The sequence below is a fragment of the Columba livia genome, chromosome 3 (assembly GCF_036013475.1).
Source record: "Columba livia isolate bColLiv1 breed racing homer chromosome 3, bColLiv1.pat.W.v2, whole genome shotgun sequence".
NCBI lineage: Eukaryota > Metazoa > Chordata > Aves > Columbiformes > Columbidae > Columba > Columba livia.
Window position 1 is genome coordinate 111,068,291 of NC_088604.1, and position 17,291 is coordinate 111,085,581.

At 37.9% G+C, this 17,291-nt stretch overlaps 1 protein-coding gene across 9 annotated transcripts; it reads right to left on the minus strand.

The window, feature by feature from the left end:
* Positions 1-1,982: 1,982 nt before the first annotated feature.
* Positions 1,983-17,251, minus strand: TRMT6 (tRNA methyltransferase 6 non-catalytic subunit). 9 transcript variants are annotated; one of them, XR_010471739.1, is made up of 12 exons: positions 17,088-17,251; positions 14,795-14,922; positions 14,294-14,403; positions 11,309-11,400; positions 11,137-11,220; positions 9,988-10,112; positions 8,409-8,773; positions 8,086-8,171; positions 5,053-5,155; positions 4,882-4,968; positions 4,261-4,413; positions 1,983-3,506 (listed from the first exon to the last, which is right to left on the minus strand). XR_010471739.1 is itself a non-coding variant. In XM_065059149.1 (12 exons), exons 2-12 carry the CDS (start codon positions 16,606-16,608, stop codon positions 3,333-3,335), a joined length of 1,407 nt encoding a protein of 468 aa, XP_064915221.1. In that variant the 5' UTR covers positions 16,609-16,650; positions 17,088-17,233; the 3' UTR covers positions 1,983-3,332. The 9 variants fall into 9 exon arrangements, 8 of the variants coding, with proteins under 8 accessions (XP_064915221.1, XP_064915225.1, XP_064915220.1 ...); XM_065059149.1 differs by lacking the exon at positions 4,261-4,413 and adding an exon at positions 16,556-16,650 and having other exon boundaries at positions 17,088-17,233; XM_065059153.1 differs by lacking the exon at positions 4,261-4,413 and adding an exon at positions 16,556-16,650 and having other exon boundaries at positions 14,308-14,403; positions 17,088-17,210.
* Between the last annotated feature and the right edge of the window lie 40 nt (positions 17,252-17,291).

Here is a 17,291-nt window from a genome sequence, read left to right on the forward strand (position 1 = left end):
AAGACAAATTGCCTGCTTTTGGCATTGAATCCAGGTGGTACAATTTCAAAGTAGTATTGCTGTACAGCATGTGTAATCTTGTTCCAGAAAAAAATCCAGTGATGCAGAAATGGTGGTTTTGGCTTCTGAAAAAGTGTTATCTAGCTTCTGGCTCATGGTAGATTTAGTTTCAGTAAAACACAGGAATGGAAATCTTGGTAACTATGTATTCTAATCTGCTGTTTTCAGCAAATTTGCATAGTGGGGGCAGCCGTGTGTTCTGCTTTGTTACAAAAGATTAGAATAAAACCAGATACCAAGTCACTCTAAGTGCAGCGATACCTTCATCGGACCAGGCCCTGGCCTTGCCAAATGTCCACAGCGCTGTTACCAGAGCAGGGGCTTGAGCAGCACAGGCACTGCTGAGCCGGGGAAGGCTGAAGTTCCTCTGGGGTGTGAACAGCACTTGGATCACCCTTGTAACCATCACAGAGCAGATGTCAAGCCTGGGTGAGCACTTGAGGAGGTGCAGACACACACAATGCGCATGTTTCCAGGCCACTAAGCAGGTACTGCCCTTTTCTGGTGGAAACGGCCCATTTTAAGCTGCAAGTGAGGTTTTTTTTAAAGTGCCTACATATTAAAAAAAATCATTTGAAGGCAGCCACAGTTCAGCTAAGGGGACCATAACAGCTGAGGTAGGTCTGGGGAGCACTTGCGCTGTGACACGATGTGCCACCCCAGTGACAGCCCTTCATCCAGCGTGGTGGAAGGTGGCTTCTCAGACTGCCCATCTCTGCTTTTTCAAAAAACAGAACTCAGTGGTCTAAATGTTCATCCTGCTTTACAGAACCCAGTTCTTGTTTAATATCCGCTACCTTTCCCCATTCCTTATCTACACATCATTGACCAAAATTAAATTACACCCATTTGTTAAGTTTTGTAGCTCTGAAGATAGAAGTCCTTGGCTCTTTTTTGAGGCTCTAGTGATTATCAGGTTCCTGAGCTATGTTTTATGGAGACTAAATGCAGGCAGGCACATATTGCCTGCCTTTTCCCTCATCCTCCCTTAGTCCTGGAGATGCTTTCCATCAGTTATTTTCAGTTTACGTTAAAATCTTGCAGGGTGCACTCTCTTCTCACTTGTTCTGTTTTCCCTAATTTCTTATTTGTAAAAATGGAAAGGCTCCCTCGAGTTAATAACTTGTATTTCAACAACGCTTCTCTCATTGTAGTCTTTTAGGTTTCATTTATTTGTTTCAATTAAAATAAGAAGTGATACATCAAGATGTGCTCTTCTACTATTACATATAGAATATGCTCCATCAAGTTGAAACATCAGTAATTTTAAATATTTTACGTAAATTATTCTTGTTACCTTTCATTGCTAAAAGCATTATGGTAGATTTAAAAATTGGGGCACAGGATTCAGTACTGAGAGCATTTGTGTTAATGCTCGTGAAACAAAGCCAGTTTGGCTTTGATCTAAAGTAATTTTTCAGGCATTCCAATATTGTTTATTTCTCAAAATTGATATTTTTATTCTACATCAGATTTTTTTTCTCAGCTCATTATTTTTAGCGTATTATATATGGTAAGTAGGATTGAAAATGTATGTTGGTTGCTTCACCTAACTTTTACTGTGTAAGTTTTTATATCTTTGTAGTGCTATGACAGCCACATACCTGCTCAATGTAAGTGGCAGAGCAGCACCTGAAAACTGAAGAAAAAGAGACTTAGTTTTTATCTCCTGGCTTACACTCATTTCATAATTTTCTTGCCTTTCCCCAGCTTCCAGGCTCCTATCCATTGCTCTGATCTAGGTTGTCTCAGACTTTCATTACATTCTGGGCACTCGCTGCTTTCAAAGTCTCAGTTTACTGTATGTCCACACATGCATACTGAAGGTAAAGGAAAACTCATCTTCCCCCCTTTTCCTCACGAATTCTTGAAAGAAGCTGAGAAATCAAATATTTTTTTTTTTTAAAAAAGAGGACACAAACTTAGTAAAAAACAGGTATCACATCTCTATTCCCTACATGTGATCTGCAACACTCATACTGTACAGAAAGGTGAGAGGGGCAAAAGATATTTTTTAGATCCACATGGTTGGTGAAACACAGAGGAGATGGTGACACTTGCAGTCGCTCCTGTTACAGCTTTTTCACGTAAGTAAGAGAAGAAAAGCTTTCCAGAAAAATAGAAAAAAAAAAAGAAATGGGCCAGAGTTAGTCAAAAACTTCAAGATATACTGTTCATCTAAGAGAACTCTTTATCTGCTTCTTTAAACAAAATGTAACACCTGCTTTGTTTTAAGCTAGTGGTGTCCTAGAAGAGCATTACTCTTGTCACTATACAGAATTTTAAAGCTGATCACTTGATCCCAAAGCTCCAGAGTCTCACTGATGAGTAAGTTCAAGAACAGAAGCCAAGTCCTGCTGGCTCTGTGAGCTCCCATATGGGCCTACAGCTGCCCACTGGGGGTTTAGTGGGGTGCAGCCAAGGGTGTTCTCTGCTAGACCTTTTTATTTCCAAAGAGAGGGAAAAGTAAGAAGAAGGAAGTAAATCTCCTTAGGAAAAAACATCCTGCAGTTTAATTGAAATGGCAAATGCAAAGTTAAAAAATAATAAAAAGCTACAAATCATGAAAGATAAAATAGTAGAATAAATATATATACATGTAGAGGTTTTCAAAACAGTTGTATCTTAAAGTAAAAACATAACTCAGGAACATGACAGACAACAGTAATAGAGACATTCCGCTTAAGTATTTGGTATTTTAATTTACGAACATGGATTTTCTCTTCTGTGTTTATTTCAGGAAAACATGGGGTCACGCTGTAAAGTTCTGGTATTAGTATTCTCTTCTTTTTCCTTTGAAAAGTGTATGATTTTTGCTGTTCATTTCATTTTGCTCTTTGTTCTGTGTGTGAAGTGGGAGCAGATCACTATGCAGAATGGTTTACCCTGATGCTGTTCTGGGGAAACAGGAAGCTATGTTAGAGATGTTAATTTGGATTCAACCTTTTAAAAAACCACTTCATCATATCCACTTTTGGCAACAAACAAACAGGATGCCTTTGCTGTTGCTTTATCTTCTTTTGATCTTCTTTTCTTTTTGAAGTTCCTGTGTTTCCAGTGGGAAGTTTGCTTCCAAGGGTTTCTCTTCTCATTCTGATCACAAACTGGTGAAGAGCGAGACAATCCTCCCTACCCCACAGTTCTGCTGCTTTTTGCTGACAGATGTATGACAGGTACAATTTCTGTGCTGTCAAGAGCACAGAAAGTATACTTGTTATTTTACTAAGAGTAGGACTCCTGAGATCTAAAAAAATAAATCAATTCTTCAAATGTTAACAGTGAAGGTCTTGAACTTTGCATCTTTTAGAGGATGGCTCCTCCATCTTCAGTGCATCTAAATTACTGGAATCAGATTTGCCATTATCCAAGACAACAGTTATACCAGACAGAAGGTACCCTCCGCCTCCACTCATTGTCAGTTTTGGGTGGCTTCGATCTGGTAAGACCTTTAAAAAAATAAAACCCAAAAAAACAAGTAAAAAGTCACTCCATATGTACACATCAAATTGTGTAATTTAAACTTGCAGTATAAGATTTTTTATTTTTTTTCCCAGCCACCACAACAACTAGCCATTTCATTTGGAAAGTGTATTTGTCTTTAAAGGGCAAGACATCTGCATACCAGAAACCACCTATAGAAATACGTAAGACTACAGGCTACTGCCTTACTGATTACTTCTTTGTGGCATTTCCAGCACACAGTCAAGGTTTGGGAGACATGAAAGTGTTACTAATCTGTTCCGAACTGGTGTACTTTGCAAGGAACCACAGCTGGTGTAACAAACCAGCATTAATACAGTAATTTCCAGTTCCATCACTATAATCTGTATATAGCTACTCTTAAGGTAAGACAGGGCAATGAACCACCACTTTCAGCTACATTACCCTTCTGGAAATGCTTTCTGTTCAGTTATGCTTCCTCTTTGCTTTGGCCGTCACCACAGGTCTAAGCTGATTTACTAATGTGCAGGATGTACATCAGTACTATTGTTCCAAACTGCACCAGGACACAGTGACCCTTCCCAAGCCTAAACTGTGTGAACATCTTCATCTATCAATCTCCTCATCATTCCCAATTTGGTTGCCTGATCAATAGTCAGTAATCGTGGCCACCCTTGAATTGAACCATCCCCTTAATAATAATTTCCTACAGGCTCCAGAAACCTATGTGCAAGGAGGAAATCAGTCAAGTGCAATAACCTCTTCAGAGGTGGTGAGCTGCTTAGAGATCAGATACGCTTCTGCTGCTTCACAGCTGACAGGGTACTCCACATGTGCAAACATCTTGTTCAAACAAAGTTAGTCAAACTGACATTTTTCACCCCTTCTCATCTTGTTCTCATTGTTCAGTTCCTAAACCAGAAACTTTTTGTTACTTTAGTTCCAGGAAACGTGTTATTTAAAGACATTGACTTGGTAAGTCACCACCATTCTTAACATTACGTTTCTTCAGCTATCAAACCAACTGGAAATGAATAAACAGTTGTAATATTTTGCTGTTATACATCTCTCTTACACGACATTAGATTGTTCCTCACATCAGACTAGCCACTAAAGTAGCTCAACTATTAAATTTGTCACTGTGCTACAAGTATTTCAGCAACTGTTCAAATGAAATGCTTTGGAAGAAGAAAATAAAGTATTTCCATTTTAAATTGTTGCAACGAAGCATTAAAGCTCTTCAGAGTATTTTCCCACTGCCGTCAGTTAAGACAACATGAGCTCACACATAGTTTCATTCAGTCCAAAGCCCACATTTTTCAGAGTGTTTTGTTCCCCAGTATTCACACAGCTTTGACAATCACTCACTGCAATCCTTACCTGGTAGTTTCGTAGCCAGGTTTCAGACAGCTTTAGGTTAATAACACCACCTCTTTCCCTCAGCTTTGCGTAACATTCTAGTAATGGCTTAAAAAAACCCAAATAGTAGGTTATACAGGCAAATAGTCTCAAACTTTAACTATAACAGCTAAAATAACATACTTGATTTACCTCTTTATACTGGCAGTAGACAACAAAAGGCCTTGAAGGAGCAACAAATTCCAATAAAGAAAGTAATAAAGGAGTGGGATGAAACTTGCTGGCTACAATTAAGCTGCAAAACAAATTTCATGCGTATTAGTTTTCTGCTTCTAAAACCTATTAATCAAGTGACATTTTCTCCTACTTAGCACAGTGATTAATTACAGCTTTGATGTTCCTCATCAGAATGTTTTCATGGCTCTAACAACTCCCAAAATATAAAAACAAATCATGATTTCCTACTTGCATAATTAAGAGGATAAAACACTTGTTCCCCAAAGTGCGGGATATTAAACACGTTGCAGAAACACTCATTTCGGCTCTGTTGAGCTCCACAGTAATTCTTGCAACCCAAGAATTTGCATGCTGCTTTCTCTACCCTAAGACCATTGTCCAAATACAATTTAAATTTGTGACCACCAATTGCTGTTTAGAATGCAACCCCAGTCGTGACTCTTTAGACTGGCTAATCTTCATTAAATACAGTTTTATATAGCAATGTTAATATTTGAGGAGAAAACAATCTCTTGATGGTGTAACTTGGATTTACAGATGGTTAAGATTCTCTAGAGATACCTAGAGTTTTAATAAAAAAAAAAAAAACAAAACAAAACACTGCTAAACTAGATTGCAAGACATGGTCAAGTAAATTAGTTAATAAGTTGTACTTGTGCAGAAAGGATGGGGTAATTAAACTGATTCTCCAGTATACAGATACAAGATGAGACGACCCATTAATTAACATTTGTTCTCCAGGGGAATGTACAGCACTGGAGACAGCACTAAACTTACCTAACGAAAGGGAGGTAAAAAGGGATGTTCAATTTCCTAAACACAACATATAGAAAGAAATGAGATAATTTTTCTTCTACAGTTGTTTCCATTTCGGTTTTCTGCCAGCCATGGGCTATTTACTTCAAATCCAAACTTCAAAAATGTTGTGCTCAGTAATTAACCAAGCAGACTATAAACAAAAAAAGGATACTCTAGACTGTGTCTCAGAAGGCTTGGAGTGCTGCACTGACACTGCCAGACAACAGGAAGGTAAGTGAGAAATGAGAGACTGTGAAATATCAAATTCTGTCCTCTCATATGGCAGCACATATTGCTGTCAGCAGGTAGTCTGGCCAGTTGCAAAATTTATGTAATTGGTGAGAGGGCAGAAGGAGGAGGTAGAAGGACAAGGGTAGAGAAAGGGGGTGTGGTCTAATTCTGAACACAGGGAATGTCTATAAACCAATTTCAACCTTCCATAGTATGAGAAAAATTTAATAGTCTATCTTAAAGAAGTAGTCTTTAAAAGAATACCAAATCCCTAATGAAAGTCTTCCTTTTCTCCCTCAAAGACCTATGACAGACTTCAACTCTCATAAATGGAATTGACAAAACAGAAATTTCTCTGTCAGCAAATCCTAATCTTTCTCCCCATCTCCAACATTATCTAGCTTTTACTTTTCCTTTCCCTGTTTCTCTCTTGCAAAACAAAACAAAATGCTGACCTCTCTGCCTGCTTCTACTCCTGTGACAAGTAATTAGTTTGAAGTATTTCTTTATTCCATGCCTGTTTTTCCTGGCTTAGCAGCATAGGTACCCTGTGGGCAAGCAGTGGGCTTGGTGACTAAAGAAAGGTGATCCTGACCAGGCCATCTGGGAGTGTGTCCTCAGGCAACCACACACTTCTCTTCCCCCCATCATGCCAAGGCTTCCTAAAGCAATAAATCACTCATCCCTTCAAGTACATCATTTGTTGCAGCTTTTATAAGTTACAAAGAACAAAAGAAGCACACAAGTGACTGAAAACAAATTAACAAGAGGTAAATACTGAATACGCTTCCTTGAACTCAATCAACAACCGAATATACTATTTTACACTCCAGGAAAAGTCAATTCAAGTCAAATATTCACTTTCACTTTGCCAGACCATGCACAGATATTAATTATAATGATGGGTGCAGGAGACTGTGGTAAAACCAGAACAAAACGCTGGCGCTATTTAGGCAGCTTAATGGTCATCCAGCCACAGGCGCTGCCAGCAGTGCCGCTGCTGCCACATAGATGTGCAGGACTTCTACAAACCTCCGGGAACGCTTTATTGCTTTAGAGAACACCTTTCTCTGTATCTTTATAGAAAAGGCTGATTCTACCACTTAGATATACTAGATGAGATATACTAAAATATGAATGAACGAAAGTTAAAACATTTCATAATAATAAAACAAAAAATTACACAAGCATTTAAACATAACCAATAAGTGGGTATTAAAATTTATCAGAGTGGAATGGCTTTATTCCCAATGAGCCAATACACTTAGGAGGAAAAAATTAATATGAATGTTATTAAATTAACTAAATCAATGTTACTTGATTAACTCAAATCATTTCAGCATTTGCTAAGAACATAATGAAAAAGTCACAACCACCAAACTCTCTTACACTATTGTGGGGCTGAATTTCTAGGGATATGTTTATTGTTATTTGTTTTAAACTTTTGATATTACATCTTCATGTTAAATTGTTCCTTGGGAACAATCAATCCCGGCAAAGCAGCTAAAATGAAATTATGTGTTTTTCCCTGTGCAAAAAAAAAGTGTTTCTAGAAACAAACCAACCAACCAACCCCCCAAAACAACAAACTTAATTCCAATTCAATAAACTTAAGACCTCAGGTTCTACTTTGCTAATTAGAAATCCTTGATTTTTATCAGCAGTCATTAAGCTCTACCTCGGTTCTGCTTCTCTTTGGATAGAATAGATTTTTTTAATGTTTACTCATAGCTAGTCAGGAAACTATGACTTTTAGATCATGAAATTTCAAACCACAGAGACAAAAAGCTCAACCAGGTAAGAACCAAACAAAACACACCTCGGTTGACTGCTTGCTTGTAAACATTAGGGAAAAAAAATAGGATATTTTTAAAACAAAGCTTTTATTTGTTTCAAATGAAGTTATTTTCTGCAGATGTGTTTTAAAACAGGTGGCTTTACTGACCAAAACAAACTCACCCATCAGCATTCTTCTCTCTTAACAATGTAGCAGTTTCTATTAGCTTTTTCCTTCTCTCCCATTGTTTTCTTTGCTTTTCCCGAACCTTTGAAAAAAACCAAATAGTTTGCACTTCAGATGGTAATTATGTATTGGATCACTACTGCATGGACTGCATTTTCATTTTTTGCATCTTAGAAGGTTTCATGTAAAACAAAAGACAACATACAGAGTTCCATTTTAACACCTGAATAAGCTGTATTTCAGCATGTCTGATTCAGATGGCAGATTTTTAAGTATATAGGCACTTTAAAACTTGAATAGCCACAACTAATAATCTTACATTTTCTTTATTTTCTTTTTCTTTGTTCTCTCTAAATTCTACATCTTCAGTGTTGATGTCCATTGTCTCTTGCTCTTCTGTTTGTTTGACCTCCATAGCTGTTTCAGTAGTAGATACCTCTTCTGTTTCCTGCAGGGAAGTTTGCTTCCCATCAGTTATTCCGTTGCTTTCTTCTTCCACTAGCATGTTATCTTCAGGTTCTGAAGGCAGAGTCTCCGTAGAAAATGTCCCAGAGAGGAGACTATCCACTTTGCTAAGAGGAAATTCATGAAGATTATCGAAAAAAACCTTTGGAAATCCAAAACAACTGGTAGCAGCTCTAACAGGTTCCCCTCCTGGATACATCTGAATAATGGATCCATAGCCTATGAGAGCAAAAGAATCAAAAACACATTGGAAAGCCAGGATTTCTGAGGCCAAGGAAGCATAAATTAAGAATAGGTAAGTAAATTGCCTGCTCTTAATCTAACCTTCATCAAATTTGACAAGCTGTTGAAGTATGCCTCAAGGTGGAAAATATTTACTGGAAGGACAACTGCAAAGAAGGAAGGACTGCAGCTCAGAAGGTCAAGATAACTGAAAGATGTATTAAACATATGTTCTGTGCTAACCTTAAATACAAGCACTGACATTGTTAGAAAAGCTAATTTAATTAAGAATTAAAAAGACAAATTTTCTATAGTATTTGTTACTCACAACTATGGAGTAGTTTTGATTAAAAATAAAAGCTAATTTAACCAGCATTAATAGACAAAGAATTTCTTCATCATTCAGATGCCCCCCTAAAGGAAGTGATGTCAGATGTTTAAACATACTAAAAATAACTTTTCAATAGTTGTATTGAAATTGCATATTATTTCATTTACTTCAGAAAGTATCTGAATGGCCGAAAGCTGCTGAAACAAACACAATTTACAGTGTAACTGCCTGTGTGACAGCACATCTGGGTGCACAACATCGCATCACACTTCCTACCTTGCAAGCTCTGGAATATAATTGTCACCTCTGTCTAATGTCTTTGAATGACTTACAAAGCAACTAATTCACTGACCTTGAGAAATAAAAACAAGTAAAACTTCTCCTAGAATATGCTCAAGAAAATGTCATATACTATTTTTAAAATGCACATTTTACTGATGTTAAATCTCTGACACAGTAAACAAGAGGAATGACAACACTTCCAGTGCTGTGGGCTGTCTGAATTCCAGTGTTCCTGTTTTCTGCCATTCTCTGTCCTGGGCTTCCCAGGTGCCTGAGAAGAACCTCTTTACAGCCTTTTCTAAACACAATGTCCTTACACTAAGATAGAAGCTAAACCAGATCGACATCCAGTGACAATAACTTTAAATTTCATACTTTTTAAAATAGTGAAAAATAAATTCCAACTGAAATATGCAAAATACAACTTTCTCCAATGGAAATACAATTCATCTCTTTGAACACTGGAAACAGTAAAAGACTTTAAAAACTGAGAAAATATTTTTAAGTACTGCCTTTAAAAGTATCACAGAGATGTGTGTTTCCTAAGTTTCAAGTAAGCCCTCAGTCTGTACATTACTAAAGCTACCGTGTTCCTTACCTCCCATTCGTTCCATCACCGCACCCAGCACAAGTCCTGCACATGTTTCCATTACAATCATTTTGTTTCCAGCACGGATGTTTCCTAAAGTCAACATCTGAGCTAGGGTGTCATATCGCAAGTGGCTAGAAGACGGAGGGTGTTAAGAAATACCAGATTAGTTTTCTTACAGTTAGAAATACTCAGGAGTCTGTCAAAAGAAGTTTGATTATGGGTAGATTTTCAGATAACAGCATCAGTGGCCTTCAGAGTGACCATACAGAAACTTCTGATTAACCACCGGGTAATAAAGAAGCTCTAGAAATAAAGCCAACAAGAAATTAGCAGGGAACGGGTGTTCAGATTTACAAAGAAAATGGCAAAAGTAAGATATGAAGTAGGGTGCACATAATAAAGTGCATATCTCATGCTGCGCTAGCCAGCCAAAATATTTTTTAAACTTCATTTTTTTGCTCTCTAGCATGTCAGCTTAGTAAAGAATAGACGGTATTTGAATGCATTTCCTAATCCAGTGATGTATCCTCAGTGATTTTCATCTGTTTCGCAGTAGCACGCACCTCCTGCAATCCAGGATCAAAACCTGACTCTGTTGACTGCAGTGAATGCACTGAAGAGACTCACTGATGGCCAAGGAAATTACAAATACCTTAACAGATAAATAAATCCAAGTGAAGGACATGGGGGAAGGAGAAGGAAAATGGTTTGAGAAGCCTTAAATAACATAAACTTGGGGTTTTTAAGGCTCAGCATCTTAGATCTACCATTCCTACTTTAAAATAACAAATCATTAAAACCAACAATTCCTGCTTCTGGCAACTGGCTTATTATTTTGATTACTGAGCCAGAAAGCAGAGACAATGTGCCACTGACCAAAACCATCTAAGACATACCTCTGAAAATTCAAAAGAGCCTCTAGGGATGGTAGAAAAATGGTAAAAGCTGCATGCAAAAGTTTTCCTTTTTGCCTCAATAACATACTGATTCATTTTCTATTTCACACTATTTTTCATTAATTTGTAATCTTTCCATTAACAGGAAAGAAAAGAAGAAAAGTGAGTACTATATACTCTGGTATAATACAGGTATTTTAAAAAATATTAAAATACCTTTATGTTATAATTTGAAAAAAATAAACAAATGAAAACTTACTTAATTTTTCCAGGTTCCCTTGCATAATACATTGTTGAAAGAATGCGAGTGGATGGCTTCACAATTGTAATAACTGCCTCATATCTGTAAGAAACACGTAGTATTAGTCTTAGTTTAAGCTCATCAGATTATAGAACAACTAAGTATTTTCCAGATTTTAAAATTCACTTACTTTTTTTTCTTCTTCTTTATGTATTTATCTTGAGCAAATTCTGTTTTGTCTCTGAACGTTGTACTGTTCTCTATTAACTGTTGAACTATTTCCTTGAAAAAGACAATTTATTTTTATTATAGCTGGCATTTATTTCTCATTCATTTAATATATAGTATTTTTAAAACAAACACGGAAAATACTTTCTTCCAGTAGAGGATTGTAGACCAGTAACTTCTACTGACACTAATGGCAAAGTAAATTTTTACTAATCAACATGAAATGTGAAGCACTACCCTGACTATGTGCAGGAATCTGATAATATATTTCTGTCTCTAAGTGTTCTTTAAGTACATAATGCCAGCAAAAAAATGCTAAAACTGAAAATGCATATCCTGGAAACAGGGTATTTTGTGGGAAGCAGCCTGGTATGTACCAGAACTAACTCATAAGAGAGGGCAGACTCGTGGCCAGAATTAAGAAAAAGGAGGTCTGTTCCTCTCCGCATCAGCAAGTCATGACTTCAGCCCTCTCTGTGAAGCCTCAGCACCTACTTATTCTTATACTATGCTGAATGTGAAAAAGACTACCCTGCTTTCTCCAAGGGATTAGCTATTTTAAATTTAATTTATTTAGAATGAGGCAGAGTTATGTTTATTGGCAGTTGTGGAACAACTGACACATATTCTGTCAGTTTCACTTTCCCTGTAGTAACCAGATTGCGTGACAGTACCACATGTCCTGTGTGAAGCTATACAGGCAAAAATGTTTTACAAAAATAATACAAAACAAGGAACCTGATGTCATGTAATATTTACTTTAATTCAAATCCCTCTTTGGGTCTGTTGTCTGACTTTAGCACCTCTGTCTCCAAGAGTATCTTTTTTTTTTTCCCACCCTGTGCTAGTTCTTGCCCTGTACTCCGCCATCTATCAGACATGTCCCTTACCCCACTTAATTTCTTCTGCCTCCCAAATTGTGCTAGACTCCTGTACCAGCTCCCTGCACAATGTCAAACTCCTTAGCACTGACTATTTCCTACACTACTCGCTCTAACTTCTTCCTTCTCTAGCTCCCAGGTTTTCCCAGAATCCCAGGTTTTGTTTCCTGGCCTCCCTATTCTAATCTCCCTTTGCCAGTCCAACTCTTCTTCCTCATACTTTCAGGTTGCATCTGGAGGGATCATTAAGACCTCCAACAGAAAAGAGCTTTCATTGCCCAGAGTTTCTCTCCATGCCTGCAATACAAAAACAAATGCTGCAAGTGCTATTTTGGTTGTTGTGTTCAAAGTAGTTTAACTGCTAAAATCGTAGCTTCAGGTTAAATGTGCAGGAAGAGCAACAGTATAACCTGGCTTCACAGGAGTCTGGAGAGGGTGGTGAATGACAAAAGGAGTATTTTCAATGTGGACACTGCATCTCCCATTGTACTTCAAGAATTTGCTCCAAAATACAGTGGTGCAAGTAATTCTCACCTGCTATTGCTGCTTTTCAAGCCATTTCCTTCAAACACTTAAAATGTATTAATAACAGAATGAAACAGCATACCTTTATTTTTTTGCCTTATTTTTGGAAAAAGTTAAATGCAGTGTCTGAGTTGGGTGGTTTTTGTTGTTTTTGTTCCAGTAAAATTTACAGTGAGGAAACTGGAGGCTATTTCTCTAGTGTCAGCAAAAGCCAGAGGGATGCTGCAGCACTATGCAATGCCCTGGGAGTAAGTGCCACTTCATGTCTTCATCTCACCACCTATCCCTCAGACCTGGGAAGGATTTGGGAAGTGATGGCAAAATCAAAGCCCATTAACACTGAGGTTGCTTTATTTCAAAGAACAATCATCTCTAAACTGAGCCCGCATCACAAATACATGCCATTCACAAACATTATTTCAAATTTTACCAGACATTTATGGAAGAGTAGTATCTATTACTGCTAATACAACACAGTCTGAAATGTCAGCTTCTGAACAGTCAGCTACAGTTCAGAAGCCAGAGTTAACAAAGTAGGATATTTTAATAACCTAAAATAACAGCACAGTAGACATATGGCACAGACATCCCGAGGACATACAGAAAAGCTGGAGTGATATTCTGCCACAGATAATGAGAACAAATGGAAAACATCAAAGCTATCAGACTGATTAGTACATTCTTCTCAAAGAGCTAACATCACTAGAAGCACAACTATGGAAACAGAAGAAAAACCATTCTAAACTCCTTGAACCCATCCATTATTAAGCAGGTAGAAGCAGAACAGCTGGTCTGAAAAGCAGCAGCACACAACAAGACACAAAGAAAAGATGAACTTGATGAGCAATATCTTATTTTTATTAGAAAGGGTAAACCAAACATAAGAGAATTTAGACTGGCAACATGTGCAGAACATAACTGGCTGAAATGTTTATTAACATTTAAGATGGTCTCACTTCTTTCAGAGAAAGTGCAGGATAAAATCAAATCCCTTTTCTAACAGAACAGAACAGAGAAGAAGAGGAGATTCTTAGCTTTCAAGGTGCAGATAAAACACAGGCATAACATGTGTTTGGCAGGTACTGCCTGGAGGCACATGGATACTACACGTTACATAGGGTGTTATTCGTTAATACTTTTGTGTTTATCCGTAATCCTTTCCTACACCTTTGACAGTTTAATTATGGCATGATTTTAATATGTCTGTAATACAGAAATATTTTCAGTCTTATAAAAACCAAACTGAAAGGTGATTACACTAGCTGTATTTCCTTAACAGTTTCAATATTTCTTATCTTATGAGTTCCAATGTACTTTTGTACTTTACTCTCTATTGACAAAGTTACCAACCTTATATTATTTGCTCTAAAAACAGCCTTTGCATTTTTCTAAAAACAGATCTTTAGGAAAAACATGACTTGGGCAGAAGAACAAAGAAAAAGCACTGAAGTCCAGGCACCGATGAAAAGAATAGCTTATTTCATAAACTAAAATATAACCATTAAGCTAGCAGAGAAATGACACCAAAACCTTATTTTTACCTGTCCTTTAATACCTTTGTCCTTCAAAGCCTTTATGTCATCATGAGTCAGTTTTTGAGACTTTCCGTCGTCAACTATGTTACGATTATCTGTACCTGCTTCTTTTGTTTCTAAAGGAAAAGGATATAGATTTATAAAATCTAGCTCTAAATATCTTTAAATAGGAGAAACATATTATTTTAGTTTCACAGAAAGCAGACTTCTCAGTATTAAACCCATATGCTTCGTGGCCTTACAAAGTATTGCCTACACAATCAACCTCAGTATATATATTCACCCAAAATAAGGTTCAAATTTTCTCCCATACTAAAAACCTATTTTGTTACAGGAGTAGTTACAGCAGATCAAGACAAAACCATGCACTTTTATGACAGAAATAATATAAGTAACGTTAAGTTAACAAATGATTAACAGAAAGCTGCTTCACCATCACTGGTATTGTCAAAGAAACAAATTAATTTGAACTCATTTTTCCAAACACCAGTCAATCCTCTGTAATACCTGTAGTAGTCTCTTCCACCTCTTGCTTTGGCTGGAGGTTTCCACCACTGGTTACTTCAAATGTGGTTCCATAAATATGTCCAATGGCGTTATCCAGATAGAACCACTGCTTCTCAAATATAATTTTTCTGAAATAATAATAAAAGAATATTTAAAGCATTATTTTTTACTATGTCTGAAATGCACAATAACTGAAAGTAGACTTTAGCTTCATGCATGCCATTTTTATCTATATTATTGAAGAAAGCCCAGAAAAGCATAAAAAGTGAAATGTTAACTACTATTAAGTACAAAACCACATTACAATGAAACTGAATAGGAAAACATCAAAGAACTTAAATTGAGCATACAGTGAGAAAAATATTTTTTTGTTGTTCAAAAGAATTCTAAGCCGGCAGATAAAACAAGGATATAGTACTTGAACTACATAGTACCACTTTTGACAGAGAAAGCCAGAACAAAGCAATGAATGAAATTAATCTAAAGTATATTAAGTCTAGGCTGGGTCATGCAGATTAGTGCAAAAACATGAGCATGAACCTGTATTTTGCAGAGCTCCTTTGAAATAACATTTGCTAAAATACTATGAAGAAAACAGACACCACAGTGTCACATAATCCTAGAAATGTTTAAAACAAAGAAGGATTTGATTATACCTTTTACTTTGATTGTTCTAAGGGAGGTTTGCACTTTTACTTCTTCACACAAAAAAGGACTCACAAAGCCTTTAACTTCCAGGTTGACCTACAAAGTTTTCCTTGCTGACCAGAGAAATACTGATCTTGAAAAATGAAATGGGTACCAGTGCATTTGCCACACTCACATCTGAATGAAAACTTACCAATACAAGCTCTTATGATGATTATACTCAGCACTAATTCTGAAGCTAAGCAAAAAGGTTGGGTTCTTTCTTATTTCCAGCTTAGTGCTGACTGAAGTATGAAATTCATGCACATATTTTACACACAGTATTATTTGTATACCCAAATACAATCCAGCATTTAAAGAAAGCGTAAGAATAAAACCTTTTCGAGCAACATTTATTACCAAACCCTCTTAATAAAAACGGCAATATATCTGCTCATGTAAAGTCTATTAATCCCTGCCAATCCAGATTTTAAAAGACTAATTAAAGATAAAAGGAAAGACTAATAAAAGACTTGAAATGGCTGAAAAGAATTTAGGTAGATAAAAATGGTGTGTGTGCGCTCAAATTTCATCTTAATGACCGTTCTAAACAGAATATCCAACCACATGTTCCTGGAATGTCCTTGCCCTCACCAGATTATAGAAATGGAAAAAAATTAATGCAAAAGTTATTTAATTTTCTGTGGCAGTATTTATTATTTGACTTTTTAATTCCTTCTTTTGTGATGGGGTATTAAACAACCCAAGAGGGACCTAACAAACAGATGCTGGCAGTGCTCTGCAGGCTAACAGAGTAACTACCTGAGTTTGATACCAGAATCTACTGGCGAACATTAAGCCTGTTGATAACCAGTACTCCCAAATTCCTAAGTCTAAGCTATCCCATTTTTAAACCAGCCTCATTCAAGCATAGAACCTTTAAATCTCCATGCTGCTGATTCAGATGTCTGGCAACATTACCCAACACTAACTTCTACACACTGATCTATAAAATTGTCTGGCGCAATGGGATGAGTCCATTCCCCAATGGGAAGTGTCCACTGACTGCAGCATTTCCCGCTGGGGTGCATGCGCTTCTTGCTACGCCCACTGGCCTAGGAAAGAAAGACACACCTTTCATAGCATCCTCTCCAAAGCGGTAACTGTCCAGAGCTGACAGCTGCCATCCTCCTACAGTTTAATACCGATGAGAACACTGAATCCAATCCCTGTTAAAACAAAGCAATGCTGCACTTTGCAGAAATCACACTTCACATTGAGAGAAGTCTGATGAAGATCCGCTTTTCAGGCTGCTGCATCTTTTCTCAGTCGGCACCACTTTAGCAATAACAACAGAAAACCAGCTTAAATATGTTTCAAACTCTCACAAGAAACGCGGCTCAGGAATCTCCTGGGTTTACTTTTTTGGGCATAGTAACTAAGGCAGCACTGAAATCTTTCATGCTGTCTGTCACATCAGCCTAGCGAGGGCCGACTCTCCAGAGTGGCACGGCAGGAGAGCTGAGAGTCACACCGGCCGCCCCGAGACTCCCCCGCCTTCCCTCTGGCGCGACGGCCACAGGCGGGGCCGGGGAGAGGAAAGCGCAAACCTCAGCCGAGGGGGTGAGTGACAAGTGGCATCGAAAGCCCCGGGCCGGCCCCTCACCTCCGCCGCAGCACAGGTACCGCTTTGAACACGTCGTCCCGCTTCAGGACGGCGCAATCCCCCTCACGGATGCGCGGGCCCAGCCCCGGGCCGGCCTCCATCGCCGCCGCCACTCGTGCGCCCTCCGCCGCGTGGGCAGACAGTGCGCAGGCGCAGCCGGCGGCGCATGCGCGCTGCAGCGGGGCGAGCGGAAGCAAAGGGCGG

Bases quoted from the DNA above. Each gene is read 5' to 3' on its own strand.
- TRMT6 (XM_065059148.1), bottom strand. From the start codon at position 17,188: ATGGAGGCCGGCCCGGGGCTGGGCCCGCGCATCCGTGAGGGGGATTGC. The intron at 11,221-11,308 runs GTAAGTGAATTT...TGTTTCTTACAG, and splicing joins ATAAAGAAGAAGAAAAAAAA to ATATGAGGCAGTTATTACAA. The intron at 4,969-5,052 runs GTAAATCAAGTA...GGTTTTTTTAAG, and splicing joins TCTACTGCCAGTATAAAGAG to CCATTACTAGAATGTTACGC.